The sequence below is a fragment of the Diaphorina citri genome, unplaced genomic scaffold (assembly GCF_000475195.1).
Source record: "Diaphorina citri unplaced genomic scaffold, Diaci psyllid genome assembly version 1.1 scaffold2930, whole genome shotgun sequence".
Lineage (NCBI taxonomy): Eukaryota > Metazoa > Arthropoda > Insecta > Hemiptera > Psyllidae > Diaphorina > Diaphorina citri.
In genome coordinates, this window is record NW_007380343.1 from 6510 (window position 1) to 24233 (window position 17724).

Sequence of the window (17724 nt, forward strand, 5' to 3'; positions counted from 1 at the left end):
CCTAAACCAGCGTGGCGCCTGTCTAAACTTGTAGACTGAATTCACAAGACCAGTTAACCTACTGAAAAGGCGGCAAAGACAAACTCCATATAAGCTGCAACACGGATCCCACCAAAAACGCTGATTTACTCCTATAACGCCTATATTAGTTATCTTAAGAATAAATTCACCAGAATAAAGTCAATACCAAACTACAGAAATAGAACCGATTTCCATTTTTAACAACACTCTTGCGTCGCGAGGAACTCATTGCCACAAATGGGCGAAATGTGCATACGAAGTAAATTGCATTAGAGACAAAGCAGTTGTCCTTGGATGTCCCACACGAGAATCATTCAGCACAAGTAAATCATAATGTTATGAACTAGATGGAGAATGAATGCCATCCCAACTACAGTAGGTAAATTACATCTACACATCAATAATTCAATGTTATACTATCATGTGCTGTGCTACTACTATAGGTATAAACCACTGGAACACAGGTACTCATAGTCTGTCAAGACAATCCTCAACCTCTAAACCACATTTGTAATGAAGTAGAAATAACACCAACACATATGCTGTATATCACAAAAACCAAGATACTGTAGATAGTGACCGACCCTTATCCATGACATAAGGCCACATATATTGTTACGGTGAGAGACACTACCAAAAAGAAAAAATAAACCAGATCCCCCCACCTGTAGATCAATACATCCGAACTGATGAACTTATGCTCGAGAACCCCGTCCCGCCTTAACTCTTGGCTATCAGGCTGCAGCTCAGCGTTCATCTGCTGTAGTGGGGATAAACCAACTGAGCTATCTGAGTGGGATAGGCTAGTAAGGCCGTTTGGATCCCCGATTGAGTGTGTCACTCGCGAACACCTGGGGAAATCAAAAAGTTGGTCAGGTTAAACGTACATCCATTTTCAGTCATTTACGGTATCGCACATATTTTTTACTACTTTTGCTGTCTCACTACACCTAGGAGGCCTCTAGCTCAAGATAAAGAGGAAACTTCTTCTTGGTTTTTTCTCCTGTTCAAGATGGGGTTGGTGTTTTCATCAGCCTCTCAACAGCTGCCCCTACGGGTGATCTGCTTTGAGCTCGGACACTGACATTTGGTTTAAAAAAAGAAAAAAAAAGAAAAAAATAATGTGGATTCACAATCAACCTTGACTATTTCTTTAGCAAAGGAAAATTTCATCTAGTCAAATTCAACTTTTGCTGGATAAGGATAGAGGTCTGCCTTTTTTAACTTACCTTCAATGCCACTGACACATTTAACTCTCTCTCGGTCTTCTACTTTGTAATTATCAAAGTATGCAAACACCCCTTTGGGATCATATTTACTTTTGGGATGGTATACTCTGGCATTGCAATGTGCCCACTCAAATGTCTCTGCTTCCTGTGAATTCACTAACTTGCCGGACACCTGCAAAATATTAAAAAGGGGCAAAAATTAATGAATCATTCAAACAAAAATAATTATATGGATGGTGGCTACAATATTCTATTTTTGTGGTTTGTTTAGGGGGGGACCACTTCATGAGGTGTATAGCTCAGAAAGAAAAAAAAAATAATAATAAATAAATAAACACATGCCCACAAAAAAGAGGAAGGGGAAGGTGATAGGTAGGTGTACCAACTATCTATAAATTTCAACTCACCTCAAAATATTTATGTATGAATGAGAAAGGCACATAAACTTCTTCTCCTTCTCTTTTGCACCCAACAGTGTAGTCCCCATTGATGTGGCAATCAATATCTTTAACCTCATTTGAGTTCTGCAAATGGTTAAGTACAAATCATGAGAAAAAGAGTAGGGTGGACTTAGGGCATCTGTGGAACACATATATATTTTGACAACATTGTCCAACATTTTAATTCTGAGTAGGTACCTTTTTTTAAAGATATTTGATAGAGGGAACTGTAACTGCCAAGGTGAACACGTTCAATGTATCGGTCAGGTCACTGAAGTTAAGTAACGTCGCGCGTGTCCCATACGCCTTAACTTTCCACCACTTCAGTGGGTTTTACAGCGTGGATACCTCGCGAAGGGATGAGTTGTTTTTATTATTAAAGTTTTAGGTTCTTATCATCTGAACACGTTCAATGCATCGGTCGTGTCACTGAAGTTAAGTAACGTCGCGCGTGTCCCATACGCCTTAACTTTCCACCACTTCAGTGGGTTTTACAGCGTGGATACCTCGCGAAGAGTCGGGATGGATTTAGGAGTTAAACTAATCCATGTTTTGCTGGTACATCCTGTATTGATTGCGATAAAGTGCAAGGAAAAGAGAAAATCAATTTTTTTTTTACTGTGTCTGTGTGCATTGCTTGTGTGAGATATACTTTACGTGAATAAAATGTGTTACCGGAATTTAATCAACCAATATATTTTTGTAAGCTTTCTGGTTTACAATTTAGCTGACTTGTGTTTGGAAACTAATCCATGTTTTGCTGGTACATCCTGTATTGATTGCGATAAAGTGCAAGGAAAAGAGAAAATCAAATTTTTTACTGTGTCTGTGTGCATTGCTTGTGTGAGATATACCGTACGTGAATAAAATGTGTTACCGGAATTTAATCAACCAATATATTTTTGTAAGCTTTCTGGTTTACAATTTAGCTGACTTGTGTTTGGGCCGTCCGAACATTGTAGAATCAAATGGTAAGTAACCTATCTTGTACATTATGTAATGTGTATTGTGAGAAATATGTTTGAAAAAAGATAGAAAAAAAATCGGCCTTTAGGTAGGTACCTGCATAGATACCTACTTGTGAATAATAATGATTGTGGAGTTCAAAAGTGGCATATGTGAAAAAAATATGTTTGAAAAAAAGATAGAAAAAAAATCGGCCTTTAGGTAGGTACCTGCATAGATACCTAATTGTGAATAATAATGATTGTGGAGTTCAAAAGTGGCATATGTGAAAAATGAAAAAGACTGTTTCTTAAGTTTTCAAGTTCTACTTCTGAATCAGAGTGTACTACAAGTTTCGTGTGATGATGTGTCCACACATTGTCGACCGACCGTATGTATTGTGAAAAATATGTTTGAAAAAAAGATAGAAAAAAATCGGCCTTTAGGTAGGTACCTGCATAGATACCTACTTGTGAATAATAATGATTGTGGAGTTCAAAAGTGGCATATGTGAAAAATGAAAAAGACCGTTTCTTAAGTTTTCAAGTTCTACTTCTGAATCAGAGTGTACTACAAGTTTCGTGTGATGATGTGTCCACACATTGTCGACCGACCGTTGATCGAATCTATGTTGCCAAGGCAGTGTAGACGGTTCAGTCGACGTCGACCGATGGCTAGTCTACTATGTGTGGACACACCTTTATGATTTATCAATCTTTCTTTTATGAAATTCCACCAGATCTCAACCCTGGAGGAGGAGGAGGCTGTCTGTACCTCAACAAAACCTACCGCTGGGAAGAAACGTTTGACGTCGACTGTGATAACGGCACAAAGAAAGAAATTGCTGCTGTCAGAACAGTGTGCTCACACATCAGCAACATGTTGAAGGGAGTCACCAAGGTAAGTTCAACTGTTGTACCTATCAAAATATAAAGTTCATTATTATTTCCAAAGGATTGTCTTTATCAGATGATATAACCTAATACATAGATTTTGAAATAAAATGGATTGTCTGGGTGCCAAAAGTTAAAAGAACTAAATTTTGTCTAATTTTGTCTAATGAAATACTTGGTTTGCTCATGATTTCTTATGTAATTGATAGGTCAAGGATTGTGCAGTGAAAGTGCAACAATCAACCCTTGACTTGCTCTGTGAATTTTTATGGAATGTCTCCCTAGTTTTATGTACCAGAAATACACTAGCACAGGTGTTTTTGTTAGCATTAGTTCTCTGTATGAGTGTTGAAAAGAGTTTTATTGTAGGTAAATCCCTAAAAAGAGAGTATACTTTTCTAAAACTAATCTGTATCTTTGGATTGTTCTTTACAGGGTTTTTTATACAAAATGAGAGCTGCATATGCCCATTTCCCCATCAACTGTGTTACCTCTGAAAATAACACTCTCCTGGAAATCCGTAACTTCTTGAATCAACCCTTGACTTGCTCTGAATTTTCATGGGGTATTTTCATTGAATGTCCCCCTAGTTTACCAGAAATACACTAGCACAGGTGGTTTTGTTTGCATTAGTTTTACTGTAGGTAAATCCCTAAAAAGAGAGTATACTTTTCTTAAACTAATCTGTATGTTTGGATTGTTCTCTACAGGGTTTCCTATACAAAATGAGAGCTGCATATGCCCATTTCCCCATCAACTGTGTTACCTCTGAAAATAACACTCTCCTGGAAATCCGTAACTTCTTGGGTGAGAAATACATCAGAAGGGTAAAGATGGCCCCTGGTGTCAAAGTATCCAACTCCAAACAAAAGGATGAGTTGATCATTGAAGGAAATGATATTGAAAATGTGTCCAGATCAGGTAAATATGAGTTTCCTTCCATACACAAGTGTAATGCTAATGTAACTTCAATGTAAATTCTCTTTGCTTTCTACCACTTATTTGTTGAGATAGAGAGAGGGGGAGGGAGATTGGTCTATTTAAAAGTAGTTCTCTGTTTGTCATGGGTAATATTGATCTTAAATGAAAGAGTTTTAATGAAACAGTATTGTTAAATTTGTCAATTCATTTTTGATTTCAGCTGCCCTCATCCAACAAAGTACCACTGTGAAAAACAAGGATATCCGTAAGTTCTTGGATGGTCTATATGTCTCAGAGAAAACCACTGTAGTCACTGATGCATCATAAGCAGGATCAACAATAATTGATTTGAGACTCAGAATAAAATTGGTCATTTTATTCACACTGACTTGTAAATCCCTTTCCTTTCCTTTTTATAATTGTCAACATATCCAACCCCCCCCCCTAAATGTTTGGACTCTTGGGCCCCCACTGCTTGACAAATCATGGATATGACCCTATAGTAGAGGTATAGTAGTAGTAAGTAGTACCATACTGTGGGAGTAAAGGGAATTTTCAGTTTGGTGCTAGTGCAGAAGTCACGTCCGTGGAATATTGCTACCAAAGGAACTGGCACAAACAAGCAGTGACCAGAGTTATTATAGGGTTAGGTTAAATGCAAAAAAAAAGTTTTCACAAATAGCACAGTGATTAGTGTTATTATAGGGTTGAGTAGGTTCAATACAAAAAGGAGCTTTCTTTTCCACGGATGTGACTTCTGCATAAGTACCTTCAGTGTAACTCAAGTGGTATAAATGAGTGAGATGGGCCTTTGAGGGGTACAATAAATGTCATTTATCTGAGTGAGTTCTACAGTTCACTGATCCCCTTCCCTACTTTCTGAATGTTCAAGACTCACCTTCAGTGTAGCTTTGGTTCTTTGGGTCATTATAAATTCCCCTATACACCACAGTATTGTCCGAGGAGAAAACCAGTGTTCGAGGGCGGTAAGTAAAGGTAGGTACTAGGTAGATGAACAATATGTGAAATTATGAAAATTGGTAGGTATTCCAAGTTTTTAAATTTCGATATTTTCGATTTTGGCTTCTGAGGATTTTGGATCTCTTGCCAGTTGCCCTCTTGCCTCTTGGAGAGTGGAGACCGAGCTACCGTGCTACCGAGAGTACCGAGCAAAAGGTCCGGAGTCCGGTGTGTATCCGGATTGATAATTCCAAAGAAGAAAAAAAATCGAATACTTTCCATTACCCTTCTACAATGCTCCCGGGAAGAGAGAGATATATATATCTATCTGAAACTCCTTTTTCGATTGCCTTTAAAGGTGGGTCCCCATAAGCCCTCTTCACCTCCTTTCGGGACAAATTTTGAAAAAATTGTGGTGTGAATGGTGTGATTAGGGATATCATTGGCCTTCACCGCGTTTTCGTTACAGTTAAAAAACTCCGGGGCCACATAAAAATCATGTAAACTGATCTTTTTTAACTCTTTGGCAAGATTTTTTAGTTGTTGGCAACACTGTATCAATCACTTGAATGTAAACAAAAACAAACAAGAAAAAGTTTTTTCTCGGATTGTTGTTTGGCTAGAACTGTCCACAATTTCTCACCAAGTAAGTAAAATTCATAAATTTATCTCCTTTTATCTTCCTAATCCTAAAACTTTCGATGAAATGATGTCCATTATCTAAAATAAAGGACGTTCCCGTTTTCCGTTATCTTTGAACCTGATCCGATGGTCTCAAAATTATTGAGAAAGTTTTAGCTTAGCGTTCTGTTTGGTCTTCGACCCTTCGTGTATGTCTATCAGCTCTTTTGAAGCTTTTTTGATCTTTTATGTGAGAAATGATCTACATTTGTCCGCTCTCTCCCAACCATTCCTTCATTGAATTCCCCATCCTACCTCCCATCAAATATTCCTCTAAACATGATGTGTCCAGATAGGCACATAGTCCACCAAAGAGAAAGAGCACAAGATTCAGCAGTGGCCTCTTTTTGAATACCTACCTATCTTTCTACCCGTTTAGGAAAGAGTGACGGTAGTAATAAATCCATTGGATAACCTACCTTGGTTTTACTGACAGCAATTGGCAAGATATCTGTCGAAGTCAGATGGATTGACAATATTGACATCTTTGCCTTGTGTTAACTTTGAGGTTATGCTTGTTTTCACTTGCCATTGAACTTATTCATTATGAGGCAGTGTGGACGGTTCAGTCGACGTCGACCGATGGCTAGTCTACTATGTGTGGACACACCTTTATGAATTATCAATCTTTCCTTTATGATTCCCTCAGATCTCAACCCTGGAGGAGGAGGAGGAGGCTGTCTGTACCTCAACAAAACCTACCGCTGGGAAGAAACGTTTGACGTCGACTGTGATAAGAAATGCAAATGTGCTTCATAACTGGATTTTTGAAGTTTAGAAAAGTAAAATTACCGTGATGTAGGTACTTGAGGTTATTATTGTTTTAAAATTTGTTCAATCTCAGTATGAGGGGATGTAGGTAAGCATTACAGCCTACATCACTTGTGCATTTAGGAAATGAAGGTATAGGTAAACTTGAAGTGAATATGACAGTAGTTAAGTCTGAAATCATCCAGAAAACGAAATAATTACAAAAAGTACACTGAACATTAAAGTAAAAGTCCAGATAGGCATAGGCACATAGTACACTAAAGAGAAAGAGCATAAGATTCAGCAGTGGCCTCTTTTTGAATACCTACCTATGTTTCTACCCGTTTAGGAAAGGGTGATGGTAGTAATAAATCCATTGGATAACCTACCTCGGTTTTACTGACAGCAATTGGCAAGATATCTGTCAAACTCAGATGGATTGACAATATTGACATCTTTGCCTTGTGTTAACTTTGAGGTTATGCTTGTTTTCACTTGCCATTGAACTTATTCATTATCTATATGTACAAATATTTATTTTCATGTATAAATATAATATTACAATATTAAAAAAAGTATGTTGTACTGACTTCCATCTTCCATGTTACCGTTTTTCGTCCAAATAGTCTTGAAGTTCTTATGTATTCAAAGTCAATCATTTATAGGTATGCTCGTAAGTTAGACATAGTGGTATAGGACATCGTTTAATATTTATTTTCATGTATAAAATATAATATTACAATGTGTTAAAAAAAGTATGTTGTACTGACTTCCATGTTACCGTTTTTCGCCCAAATAGTCTTGAAGTTCTTATGTATTCAAAGTCAATCATTTATAGGTATGCTCGTAAGTTAGACATAGTGGTATAGGACATCGTTTGATATTTATTTTCATGTATAAATATAATATTACAATGTGTTAAAAAAAAGTATGTTGTACTGACTTCCATGTTACCGTTTTTCGTCCAAATAGTCTTGAAGTTCTTATGTATTCAAAGTCAATCATTCATAGGTATGCTCGTAAGTTAGACATAGTGGTATAGGACATCGTTTGATCAATGATCACTGCATTTTCGTTCTCTTCTATTTATAATCTTTGGTAATTCATCTCACCTCACCCACCAACTCTGATGATTTTCAGTTAAACGTGACAGGCAATTGACTCTGCATATCGCCTCTGGCATAACTATCGACCACCTGTTGCCTTTGATAATCCACAGGTAGAGATCTTTGATAAGTCTCTCTCTCGGGTTCAATGTCTGCTCTATGGAACTGTTGAGAGCCAACTGGTAAAACTCTCTGGTAGTCATCTGCATTTTCATATCGGGGAGGTCTTGCTTGAGGCTGTTGGTAATTTTGTCTCCTTTGGTATTGAGGTTCATAATTTGGTCGCCTAGCAACCTGTTGACTGTTTCCATACACGCTGTTTCCCGTTGGTTCTTGGTTTTGCTGATAGAAGAACACTTGTTGCTGATTGCTGGGTCGTCTTCCCTCTACCTCGTAGTAGGTGTTTTCATCCAGAAGTTCTGCATCTGGGTCAATGCTGTACAGACCGGATGATTTCTGTTTCTCTGAGAGAATTTGATTCACTCTTGTGTCATCTTGAAGACTGACAACTCTGCCTGGAGCTTGACGTTTTGAGCGAGATATAGCGGATAGTTGGGAGTCGATTGTGTTGTCCATCCAGTTTTCTTTCACTGGCACAAAGGCGTCCATTTGATCCTAGAAAAAGGCAATTCATAAATTACATATCCAAATTATTTTGTCTATGAGAAGGTTCTGATATGTAACGAACTACAATCCAAACATACAGATTAGTTTTAGAAAAGTATACTCTCTTTATAGGGATTTACCTACAATAAAACTCTTTTCAAAATTCATACAGAGAACTAATGCAAACAAAACCACCTGTGCTAGTGTATTTCTGGTACAAAAAACTAGGGGGACATTCAATGAAAATACCCCATGAAAATTCACAGAGCAAGTCAAGGGTTGATTTTTGAACTTTCACTGCACAATCCTTGACCTATCAATTACATAAGAAATCATGAGCAAACCAAGTATTTCATTAGACAGAATTTAGTTCAAAAACCACTTAGTTCAATTTAGGGGTTGGATTAGGGTTGCCAGATCATTTTCAGCCCAAAACGGGACAAGCGACCTAAAACGTAAAAAAAACGGGATTTTGGATGAAAATACGGGACAAGCAGCTTTTTTAACCCCCCCTAGCCCTCACCCTGCAATTTTTGGAAGAAATAAAACACTCGATTTTTAAAAATCGACTGTTTTTTCTTCAGATTTATTAATGAAATTAGAAATTATTCACTTCTCATATTTTTGGTTACACTACCGGGGTTCGAATCCGGCGTGCTACAGAAAATTTTAATTTGTTACATTGGTAAAAATTAATTACCGGAGGAGATGGTGAAACTGGGGAAAATACGGGACACGCCTGTCCCGTACGGGACATTTTGAAAAGTGCCCAAAATACGGGACGTCCCGGGAAATACGGGTGTCCCGTACGGAACATTTTGAAAAGTGCCCAAAATACGGGACATCCCGGGAAATACAGGACGTCTGGCAACCCTAGGTTGGATGGAAGAGAATGCCCTAGGCATCAATTCCGCCCAAATTAAGATTTTTCAATTTTTTTTTCTTCATTCAATTTTCGTTTTCATTTGTTAATTTCTTATCATTTTGTTATTTTGTTTTGTGTACCTGTTTGTAAATATTGTAAAATCCTAATAAAGTGATAGATAATAATAACAACTTTTGGCACCCAGACAATCCTTTGGAAATAATAAAGAACTTTATATTTTGATAGGTATAACAGTTGAACTTACCTTGGTGACTCCCTTCAACATGTTGCTGATGTGAGAGCACACTGTTCTAAGTCCTAAACCTTTTTAAAATTAAATGGATTATACCTAGTCTGCACATGACATTGGTGTTGATAGAACCCGTAGGAACTTATTTTTAATCATTGTTTTTCATCTTATCTTGTTCTCCAACTGTTTTTAGCAGCTTATTAAATTTTCAATAGTTATTAATCTGTCTTATTATTTCGTGTTACATGGTGCTACAATCTTCTGTTCTTTCTTAAAATGTACAAGCTATGCATATTAACAAAAGCTGAATGATTATGTTAGTTGTTAAGAAAAGTCATAAGCAAATTCGCAAAACTGGTTTTGCCTTGTTACCTTTAGCTTGAAGCATGTGTTGCCAATATTACTCACATATTGGATCTTTAAGCAGATTTCTTTTTACCAACCTCTTTAGCTTTGATTTTGTTAGCAGCTTATTAAATTTTCAATAGTTATTAATCTGTCTTATTATTTCGTGTTACATGGTGCTACAATGTTCTGTTCTTTCTTAAAATGTACAAGCTATGCATATTAACAAAAGCTGAATGATTATGTTAGTTGTTAAGAAAAGTCATGAGCAAATTCGCAAAACTGGTTTTGCCTTGTTACCTATAGCTTGAAGCATGTGTTGCCAATATTACTCACATATTGGATCTTTAAGCAGATTTCTTTTTACCAACCTCTTTAGCTTTGATTTTGTATAGCTTGAAGCATGTGTTGCCAATATTACACACATATTGGATCTTTAAGCAGATTTCTTTTTACCAACCTCTTTAGCTTTGATTTTGTCAACAACGTTATAGTTAAAATAGTTATTTCCATCTCCAAATGGCTCAATCTCTTCTACTTCAGAGTCTGGATGTCTGTTTGATTTCTCACGCTTTTCGTCAGAGTTGTTTTTTACAGAGGTTTCATTGTTTTCGTCATTGCTTCCCGATGTGTTCTTCTCGGTTGATGATTTGGGTTCGGATTCAGGGGTACTTTCTGATTTGTCTTCATCGACCTCGCTAGGGGTTGAAGATTCGGGCTTGTCCTCTTTTTCGTCGGTTTCCTCACCACCATCATCTTCTGTCTTAGGTGTAGAGGCTTTGGGTTTGTCACCGTCAGAGGCAGAGTCACCCATGTCAACTTCAGACAAGTGGATGACAGTCTTGATTCCATTAGTGTCGGACACGTAGGTTGAATCTTTGACGGTGACTTTGCGACCATTAATAACCTGGAAGTTCAAGGTGAAAAGTTAATACATTTCATGACGAAACGACAGTGGATATTACTGACGCTAAACTGAGTTATTAAAACTTTAATAACGACATAATACTTTTATAGTGATGTCAGCCTTTAATTGTCTACGTAAGTATCCAATTTTTTTATTTCTAATTACTAATTTAAGGAAAATGTCCACAGTGCCCCGACTATTATTCCTACGTGCACCACTTTTTCTTCGCCTTTTCCCGTGTACAGACGGGGTCGGCGTTTTTCGTCAGCTTTGGGCTGACATTTGGTTTTGGCTACATACACCTCTAGAACCCACTTCTCTACGTATCTAAAAAGTTAATAATACATTTCATGACGAAACGACAGTGGATATTACTGACGCTAAACTGAGTTATTAAAACTTTAATAACGACATAATACTTTTATAGTGATGTCAGCCTTTAATTGTCTACGTAAGTATCCAATTTTTTTATTTCTAATTACTAATTTAAGGAAAATGTCCACAGTGCCCCGACTATTATTCCTACGTGCACCACTTTTTCTTCGCCTTTTCCCGTGTACAGACGGGGTCGGCGTTTTTCGTCAGCTTTGGGCTGACATTTGGTTTTGGCTACATACACCTCTAGAACCCACTTCTCTACGTATCGCCTCTTACCTCTGTCTTCACGGTAGTCTTGTTCTTGAGGTCCTTGCCATCCAATCCTCCCAGGAGACGGAAGAAAGGTCCGAAACCGGCTCCGCTGATTGAAACGCTGGTACCACCTACATTGGTATCGTCATCATCTTCATCAGTAGAAGTAGAGGTGGACACACCAAATACTGGAATCCGTGGAGCCGACACTGAGACTGAAGGAGATCCTACCCTGGTGGACAGGAGGCTTTTCTGTAGCTCGTCCAACATTTCTGTAACGCAAGATTGTGACTTTTTTCAGATGATGGACCCTTTTCCTACCCATCACAACCGCTCGCCCAAACAACGAAATTACAACCAAATCTGACCCTGCTGCCAAATTGTTAGATAAAATCACGAAGATCTACACTGATCATATTACCAAGCTCATTGTTTCGGGGAAGCTCCATGCTGAGTTGGCTAAAATCGCCAACGCCACACAAGTGGCCAACGGTAAACATGTGGCCAACACCACCGATGTCAAAGTTGAGGGAAGATTTCTTCCTATTGCAATTTCTGTTGGTTTCCTTGTGGCAGACATTGTTAAGGATGTAGCTCCTCTCGTGATCCATGAAATTAAGAAAATCATAAAGTAATTCTTCAAGAAATTGGCAAAATCTTCCAATTCTTCAAGAAATTGGAAAAATCTTCTAATTCTTCTCCCATAGGTATCTACAATATGAAATAAATGTGAGAAAACAATCTCATTTTCCAAATTTGATTGTAATATTAACAATCTTGTTTGTTTTTAACTGTATTGCCCTATAATTTTATTAATAAACAAATTCCATATGTATATTTGTCAAGTGAAAACATACCTAGCAGTTGAATACTATTTTACCTAGGTACAAGAAACAAGAGTGTTTATTTGGTGAATTCACTCCGACAGGTATACCATATCCACATCAAATGTAAACAATACATCTAAGATGTGAATAATTAAAATCTTCTAAATGCCAAATCTTCTGAGGATGTAAGTGGTGCCCAACAAAGCACATGTCTGGATCTCATGGATATTAAAGGATCCAGGGATGGAATCAAGATCAGACTTGAGTGCTTTAGATATCGCTCCAAGGGCTCCAATGACAACAGGAACAACTTTGCAGGACTTCATGTTCCACATCCTTTGAATTTCTATAGCTAGGTCTGTATACTTTAGTTTCTTCTCATTTTCTTTTTTATTCACATTACTATCTGATTATTATTATTATTATTTAATATAATAAATACCTACTACATACATAATACGTAGTTAGGTACCTAACGATTTTCGATATTTCATTGAAGCTGGTATAGTTAGATAAAGGTACCTACTTAATCTTATACTTATTAATGACAAATGAGTTCTTCTTAGCCTGAATTTTCTTGTAAGTATGTGCCACATGGTTTTTTTCGCGTCAATACTTTGTACCATGAGCTTTATGCTTTGTACCATGAGGTTTATGTTTTGTATCACGAGGTTTATGCTTTGTACCATGAGGTTTATGTTTTGTACCATGAGGTTTATGCTTTGTATCACGAGGTTTATGCTTTGTACCATGAGGTTTATGTTTTGTACCATGAGGTTTATGCTTTGTATCACGAGGTTTATGCTTTGTACCATGAGGTTTATGTTTTGTACCATGAGGTTTATGCTTTGTATCACGAGGTTTATGCTTTGTACCATGAGGTTTATGTTTTGTACCATGAGGTTTATGCTTTGTATCACGAGGTTTATGCTTTGTACCATGAGGTTTATGTTTTGTACCATGAGGTTTATGCTTTGTACCATGAGGTTTATGCAGAGGCAATATTATGTGAGATGAAATTGGCAGTACAGGAAGCGGGTTTGGTCATGTGATAACCATACCTAATCAGGTTGATTTTGATCCTAGTGATCGAATACGTTTTATACGCGACATCTTCTGAAGTAGATATCGTATATGCTGACATGTGAGAGGACAATAGCTGTGTAAGACGTGCTCAAGTAGACAGGTCATTGTACGTTTGGAACGGGTGAAGAACCGGGGAATTCCCTTTTTTGCACATTCAGATTCTGATGATTCTGACAATTTCAAAGTACAGTACCATGATTTTTTGAAGAGGTTTGATAGAGGGAACTGTAACTGCTAGGATCTTATCGTCCCGAAATCCAAGAAGGAAGGAAGACAGGATAGGAGAAGGGCAGCCGTTCCGAGAACGAACATTATTCGTTTAGGATAAAATCCGCCCCGGGCGAAAATCTGGGGCCTAGCGCTTACAAGGCAGACGCGCTACCAACCAAGCTAACTAGACTGGCTTTAATCCATCTTACGTAGATAGGTGTCTAAGAAAAAAAGAAAAAAATATCTAAAAAAAGTGAGGTACCTATTTTACCTACATGGTATGGTATATGATATCTCTGTCCAAGAAACGTGATCTTATCATACCAATCTCGGCCTAGCGCTTACAAGGCAGACGCGCTACCAACCAAGCTAACTAGACTGGCTTTAATCTATCTCGTAGAAAAAATCTATCTTACGTCTAAGAAAAAATTCTAAAAAAAGTGAGGTATCTATTTTACCTACATGGTATGGTATATGATATCTCTGTCCAAGAAACGTGATCTTATCATACCAATCTTTGCAACGTGCTCAATAAATCCGATATTGGGGAAATACCCGGGAAATGATAACCTCCTGCTATTCCTACCTCCTACCAATCACAGAATAAAAGTATTTAAAAATCGCTGATAAAACCAGTTGAATCGGATTTATCTCTGCAATCTTTTAATTACTACCTACATCTCTAATAATTTATTAGGTACCTATTATTAATACTACCTTCATCTCTATAATCTTTCAAGTTCTAGTTCTACTTCTACTTCTGAATCAGAGTGTACTACAAGTTTCATGTGATGATGTGTCCACACATTGTCGACCGACCGTTGATCGAATCTATGTTGCCGAGGCAGTGTAGACGGTTCAGTCGACGTCGACCGATGGCTAGTCTACTATGTGTGGACACACCTTTATGATTCCCTCAGATCTCAACCCTGGAGGAGGAGGAGGCTGTCTGTACCTCAACAAAACCTACCGCTGGGAAGAAACGTTTGACGTCGACTGTGATAACGAGATCTAGTCGTCTTGATATCGAAAAGAGAGGAAGACAGGATAGGGAAAACCCAGCCTTTCCGAGAACGGAGTTTATCTGTTTCGGATAAAGTTCGCCTCGGACGGGAATCCAATTGGCCACCTATAGCGTTGTTTGTTGCAAGAGAGGTACTCGAACCACCAACTTCCAGATCCAAAGTTCAACGCACCACTGAGGTTGGTGAGAGGTAGAGATTACTCACGTGTAAATTCGTCACTGAATGATCCATATGACCCATAGTGAGGATAGGACGGTCTTCTCATTGGGAAATAGGATGGTCTGGGGATCTCATCACTCTCATCTGACCAATAGGCTGAAACATAAAGAAATCATGAGGGGTGGAGTTCAGTTACTTTGGGTATCGGGAAGGACTGACGAAGTAAAATTTAGAAAAGTCGAAATATTCAACTAATTGAGAAAGCTTAGCGGTCTGTTTGGTCTTCATGTATGTCTATCAGCTCTCTTGAAGATTCTTTTGATCTTCATTTATGTGAGAAATGATCTACATTTGTCCGCTCTCTCCCAACCATTCCTTCATTGAATTCCCCATTCTTGTGTAACAGTGACTTGTGCAACTTCGTTTATCTCTGCGAAAATCTGAAGAATGCTATGGATTACGAGGACCTGAGTGGGACAAACAATATCAATCATACCCAAGAAGCTATACAAACCCAGCTGAAACATTTAAATGACACAGAGGATATTCAACGGTATGACATTCAAGGTAGAGGTGAAAAACAACGACACGAGATTCAAGCTGAAGGTAGAGGTGATAAAACTAGACCTTGCCTTATATTTCTCATATTAGGATTAGTTGCATTGGCTGAGTTAAGTAGCGTGAGATGCTACAGTGCTTTCAGTTAAGCGTAGAAAAGAATTTCGAAATGCAAATAAATGAAAATACAAGAATATTGGATATATATGTAACGAACCCATGTCTACTCATGCAAACCAAACAGAAACTCTGCTGATGACGAAGGTACCAATTTATGGTACTCCGGGCCGAGAATGATTTTTTTTTTTCTTCAAGAGAGTGACTAATATAAAGGAAATAGGACAGGTTTAGCTTAATATACAGCTTTCAAATATCCAATCAACAATGCCAAACAGAAACTCTGCTGATGACGAAGGTACCAATTTATGGTACTCCGGGCCGAGAATGATTTTTTTTTTCTTCAAGAGAGTGACTAATATAAAGGAAATAGGACAGGTTTAGCTTAATATACAGCTTTCAAATATCCAATCAACAATGTCAGACTCCAAAATTTGAAGCATCCAACCCCTCCCCCCTAAATGTTTGGACTCTTGGGCCCCCACTGCTTGACAAATCATGGATATGAACCTGTAGTAGAGGTACCATACTGTGGGAGTAAAGGGAATTTTCAGTTTGGTGCTTGTGCAGAAGTCACGTCCGTGGAATATTGCTACCAAAGGAACTGGCACAAACGAGCAGTGACCAGTGTTATTATAGGGTTAGGTTAAATGCAAGAAAAAAAAATCACAAATAGCACAGTGATTAGTGTTATTATAGGGTTAGGTTCAATACAAAAAGGAACTTCCTTTGAGGGCTACAATAAATGTCATTTATCTGAGTTGAGTTCTACAGTTCACTGATCCATTAGTTTCTGAACATTCAAGACTCACCTTCAGTGTAGCTTTGGTTCTTTGGGTCATTATAAATTCCCCTATACACCACAGTATTGTCCAAGGAGAAAACCAGTGTTCGAGGGCGAAGTAAAGCAGTAAAGGACTAAAGGTAGGTACTAGGTAGATGAACAAAATATGAAATTATGAAAATCAAAAAATTGGTATTTCAAGTTTTTAAATTTCGAATTTCGAGATTCGAGTTCGAGATTTAAAGATTTTCGAGGCCGAGCCGCCGAGCAAAAGGTCCGGACTAGAGTGACTCCGGACGTCCGGAGTCGCGGAGTCCGGTGAAGTCCGGTCGTCCGGTGTGTATCCGGAATATCCGGATTGATAATTCCAAAGAAGAAGAAAAATCGAATACTTTCCATTACCCTTCTACAATGCTCCCGGGAAGAGAGAGCAGATATCTATCTGAAACTCCCTTCGATTGCCTTTAAAGGTGGGTCCACCTCCTTTTGGACAAATGTTGAAAAAATTGTGGTGGCCTTTACTCTACCATGGCCTTTACTGCCTTTTCGTTACAGTTAAAAAAACTCCGCGGCCACATAAAAATCATGTAAACTGATCTTTTTTAACTCTTTGGCGAGATTTGAGTTATTGGCAACACTGTCTCGATCAATCGGATGCGGAGCAGCACACTAAAGAGGAAGGAGCCCCTCAATATCCCTCAGACTGTGGGATTTTTTTCAGTTTGGTTTTCTAAATACCTCAGTCTGTGTCTTTATATGTATAGCAGTTGATTTTCGTCGCAAAACTAAAATTTGATCGTCTTGTAACTCGTGAGGGCGTATGTTAAATACTTCATTGACATTCAAGTCACATTGTAGTCAGAATAATTATCATTTCTTTTTGATATTAAGGTACCATTCTGTAATTTGTATTCTATGGAACACTCCCGAGCATTCTGAGAACTTCTAAAGACGTCATACCTACCATCATAGGTAGATCGATTTAGGGGCAAGGCATCGGCAGTGCGCCAGGCCAAGTTCCGGCCTTAGCAGGCAGTTTAGTGTACCTACGAGTACCTATCTCCACTTAGAGAAGAACCATAAATCATGGCATAGCAAAGAAACGAGTAGGTACTGTTTATTCTTTATAGGTAGACCTTAGACTTAGGCCAATAGGTACTTTAGGATGATCGGATTTTCATGACTGTGCGCGTACGAAGTTCTTTAGGCGGCAGAGACCATTTATTACTTTTTTTTGTTGATCCTTGACCTTGGTTTGTTTTGGTTACTTGTTGGGTTTGTTTATACTTAATGGCATGGCTTATACCTACATGGTTTGGTGATACTGATACTCGTCCCAATTGGATTTAGCGTATGAATAATGGGCAGGTAAAGTAAATCGAAAGAAAAGTAGGTACTTTGTGGATGCA

At 38.1% G+C, this 17724-nt stretch overlaps 2 protein-coding genes and 1 long non-coding RNA gene across 3 annotated transcripts; 1 reads left to right on the top strand and 2 right to left on the bottom strand.

Moving 5' to 3' along the window:
- Window positions 1-1277: 1277 nt before the first annotated feature.
- Window positions 1278-1800, bottom strand: LOC113471753. The gene is made up of 2 exons (XR_003394335.1): window positions 1658-1800; window positions 1278-1422 (listed from the first exon to the last, which is right to left on the bottom strand). It is a non-coding gene; the product is annotated as an uncharacterized LOC113471753 (long non-coding RNA).
- A 690-nt stretch (window positions 1801-2490) lies between these two features.
- Window positions 2491-4877, top strand: LOC108251839 (60S ribosomal protein L9-like). Its single transcript, XM_017448308.2, has 4 exons — window positions 2491-2661; window positions 3375-3535; window positions 4239-4449; window positions 4670-4877. Exons 1-4 carry the CDS (start codon window positions 2559-2561, stop codon window positions 4774-4776), a joined length of 582 nt encoding a protein of 193 aa, XP_017303797.1. The 5' UTR covers window positions 2491-2558; the 3' UTR covers window positions 4777-4877.
- A 2977-nt stretch (window positions 4878-7854) lies between these two features.
- On the bottom strand, window positions 7855-15057 carry LOC103519765 (otolith matrix protein OMM-64-like). The gene is made up of 4 exons (XM_008484849.3): window positions 14902-15057; window positions 11574-11821; window positions 10473-10919; window positions 7855-8561 (listed from the first exon to the last, which is right to left on the bottom strand). Exons 1-4 carry the CDS (start codon window positions 14960-14962, stop codon window positions 7977-7979), a joined length of 1341 nt encoding a protein of 446 aa, XP_008483071.1. The 5' UTR covers window positions 14963-15057; the 3' UTR covers window positions 7855-7976.
- Window positions 15058-17724: the final 2667 nt, after the last annotated feature.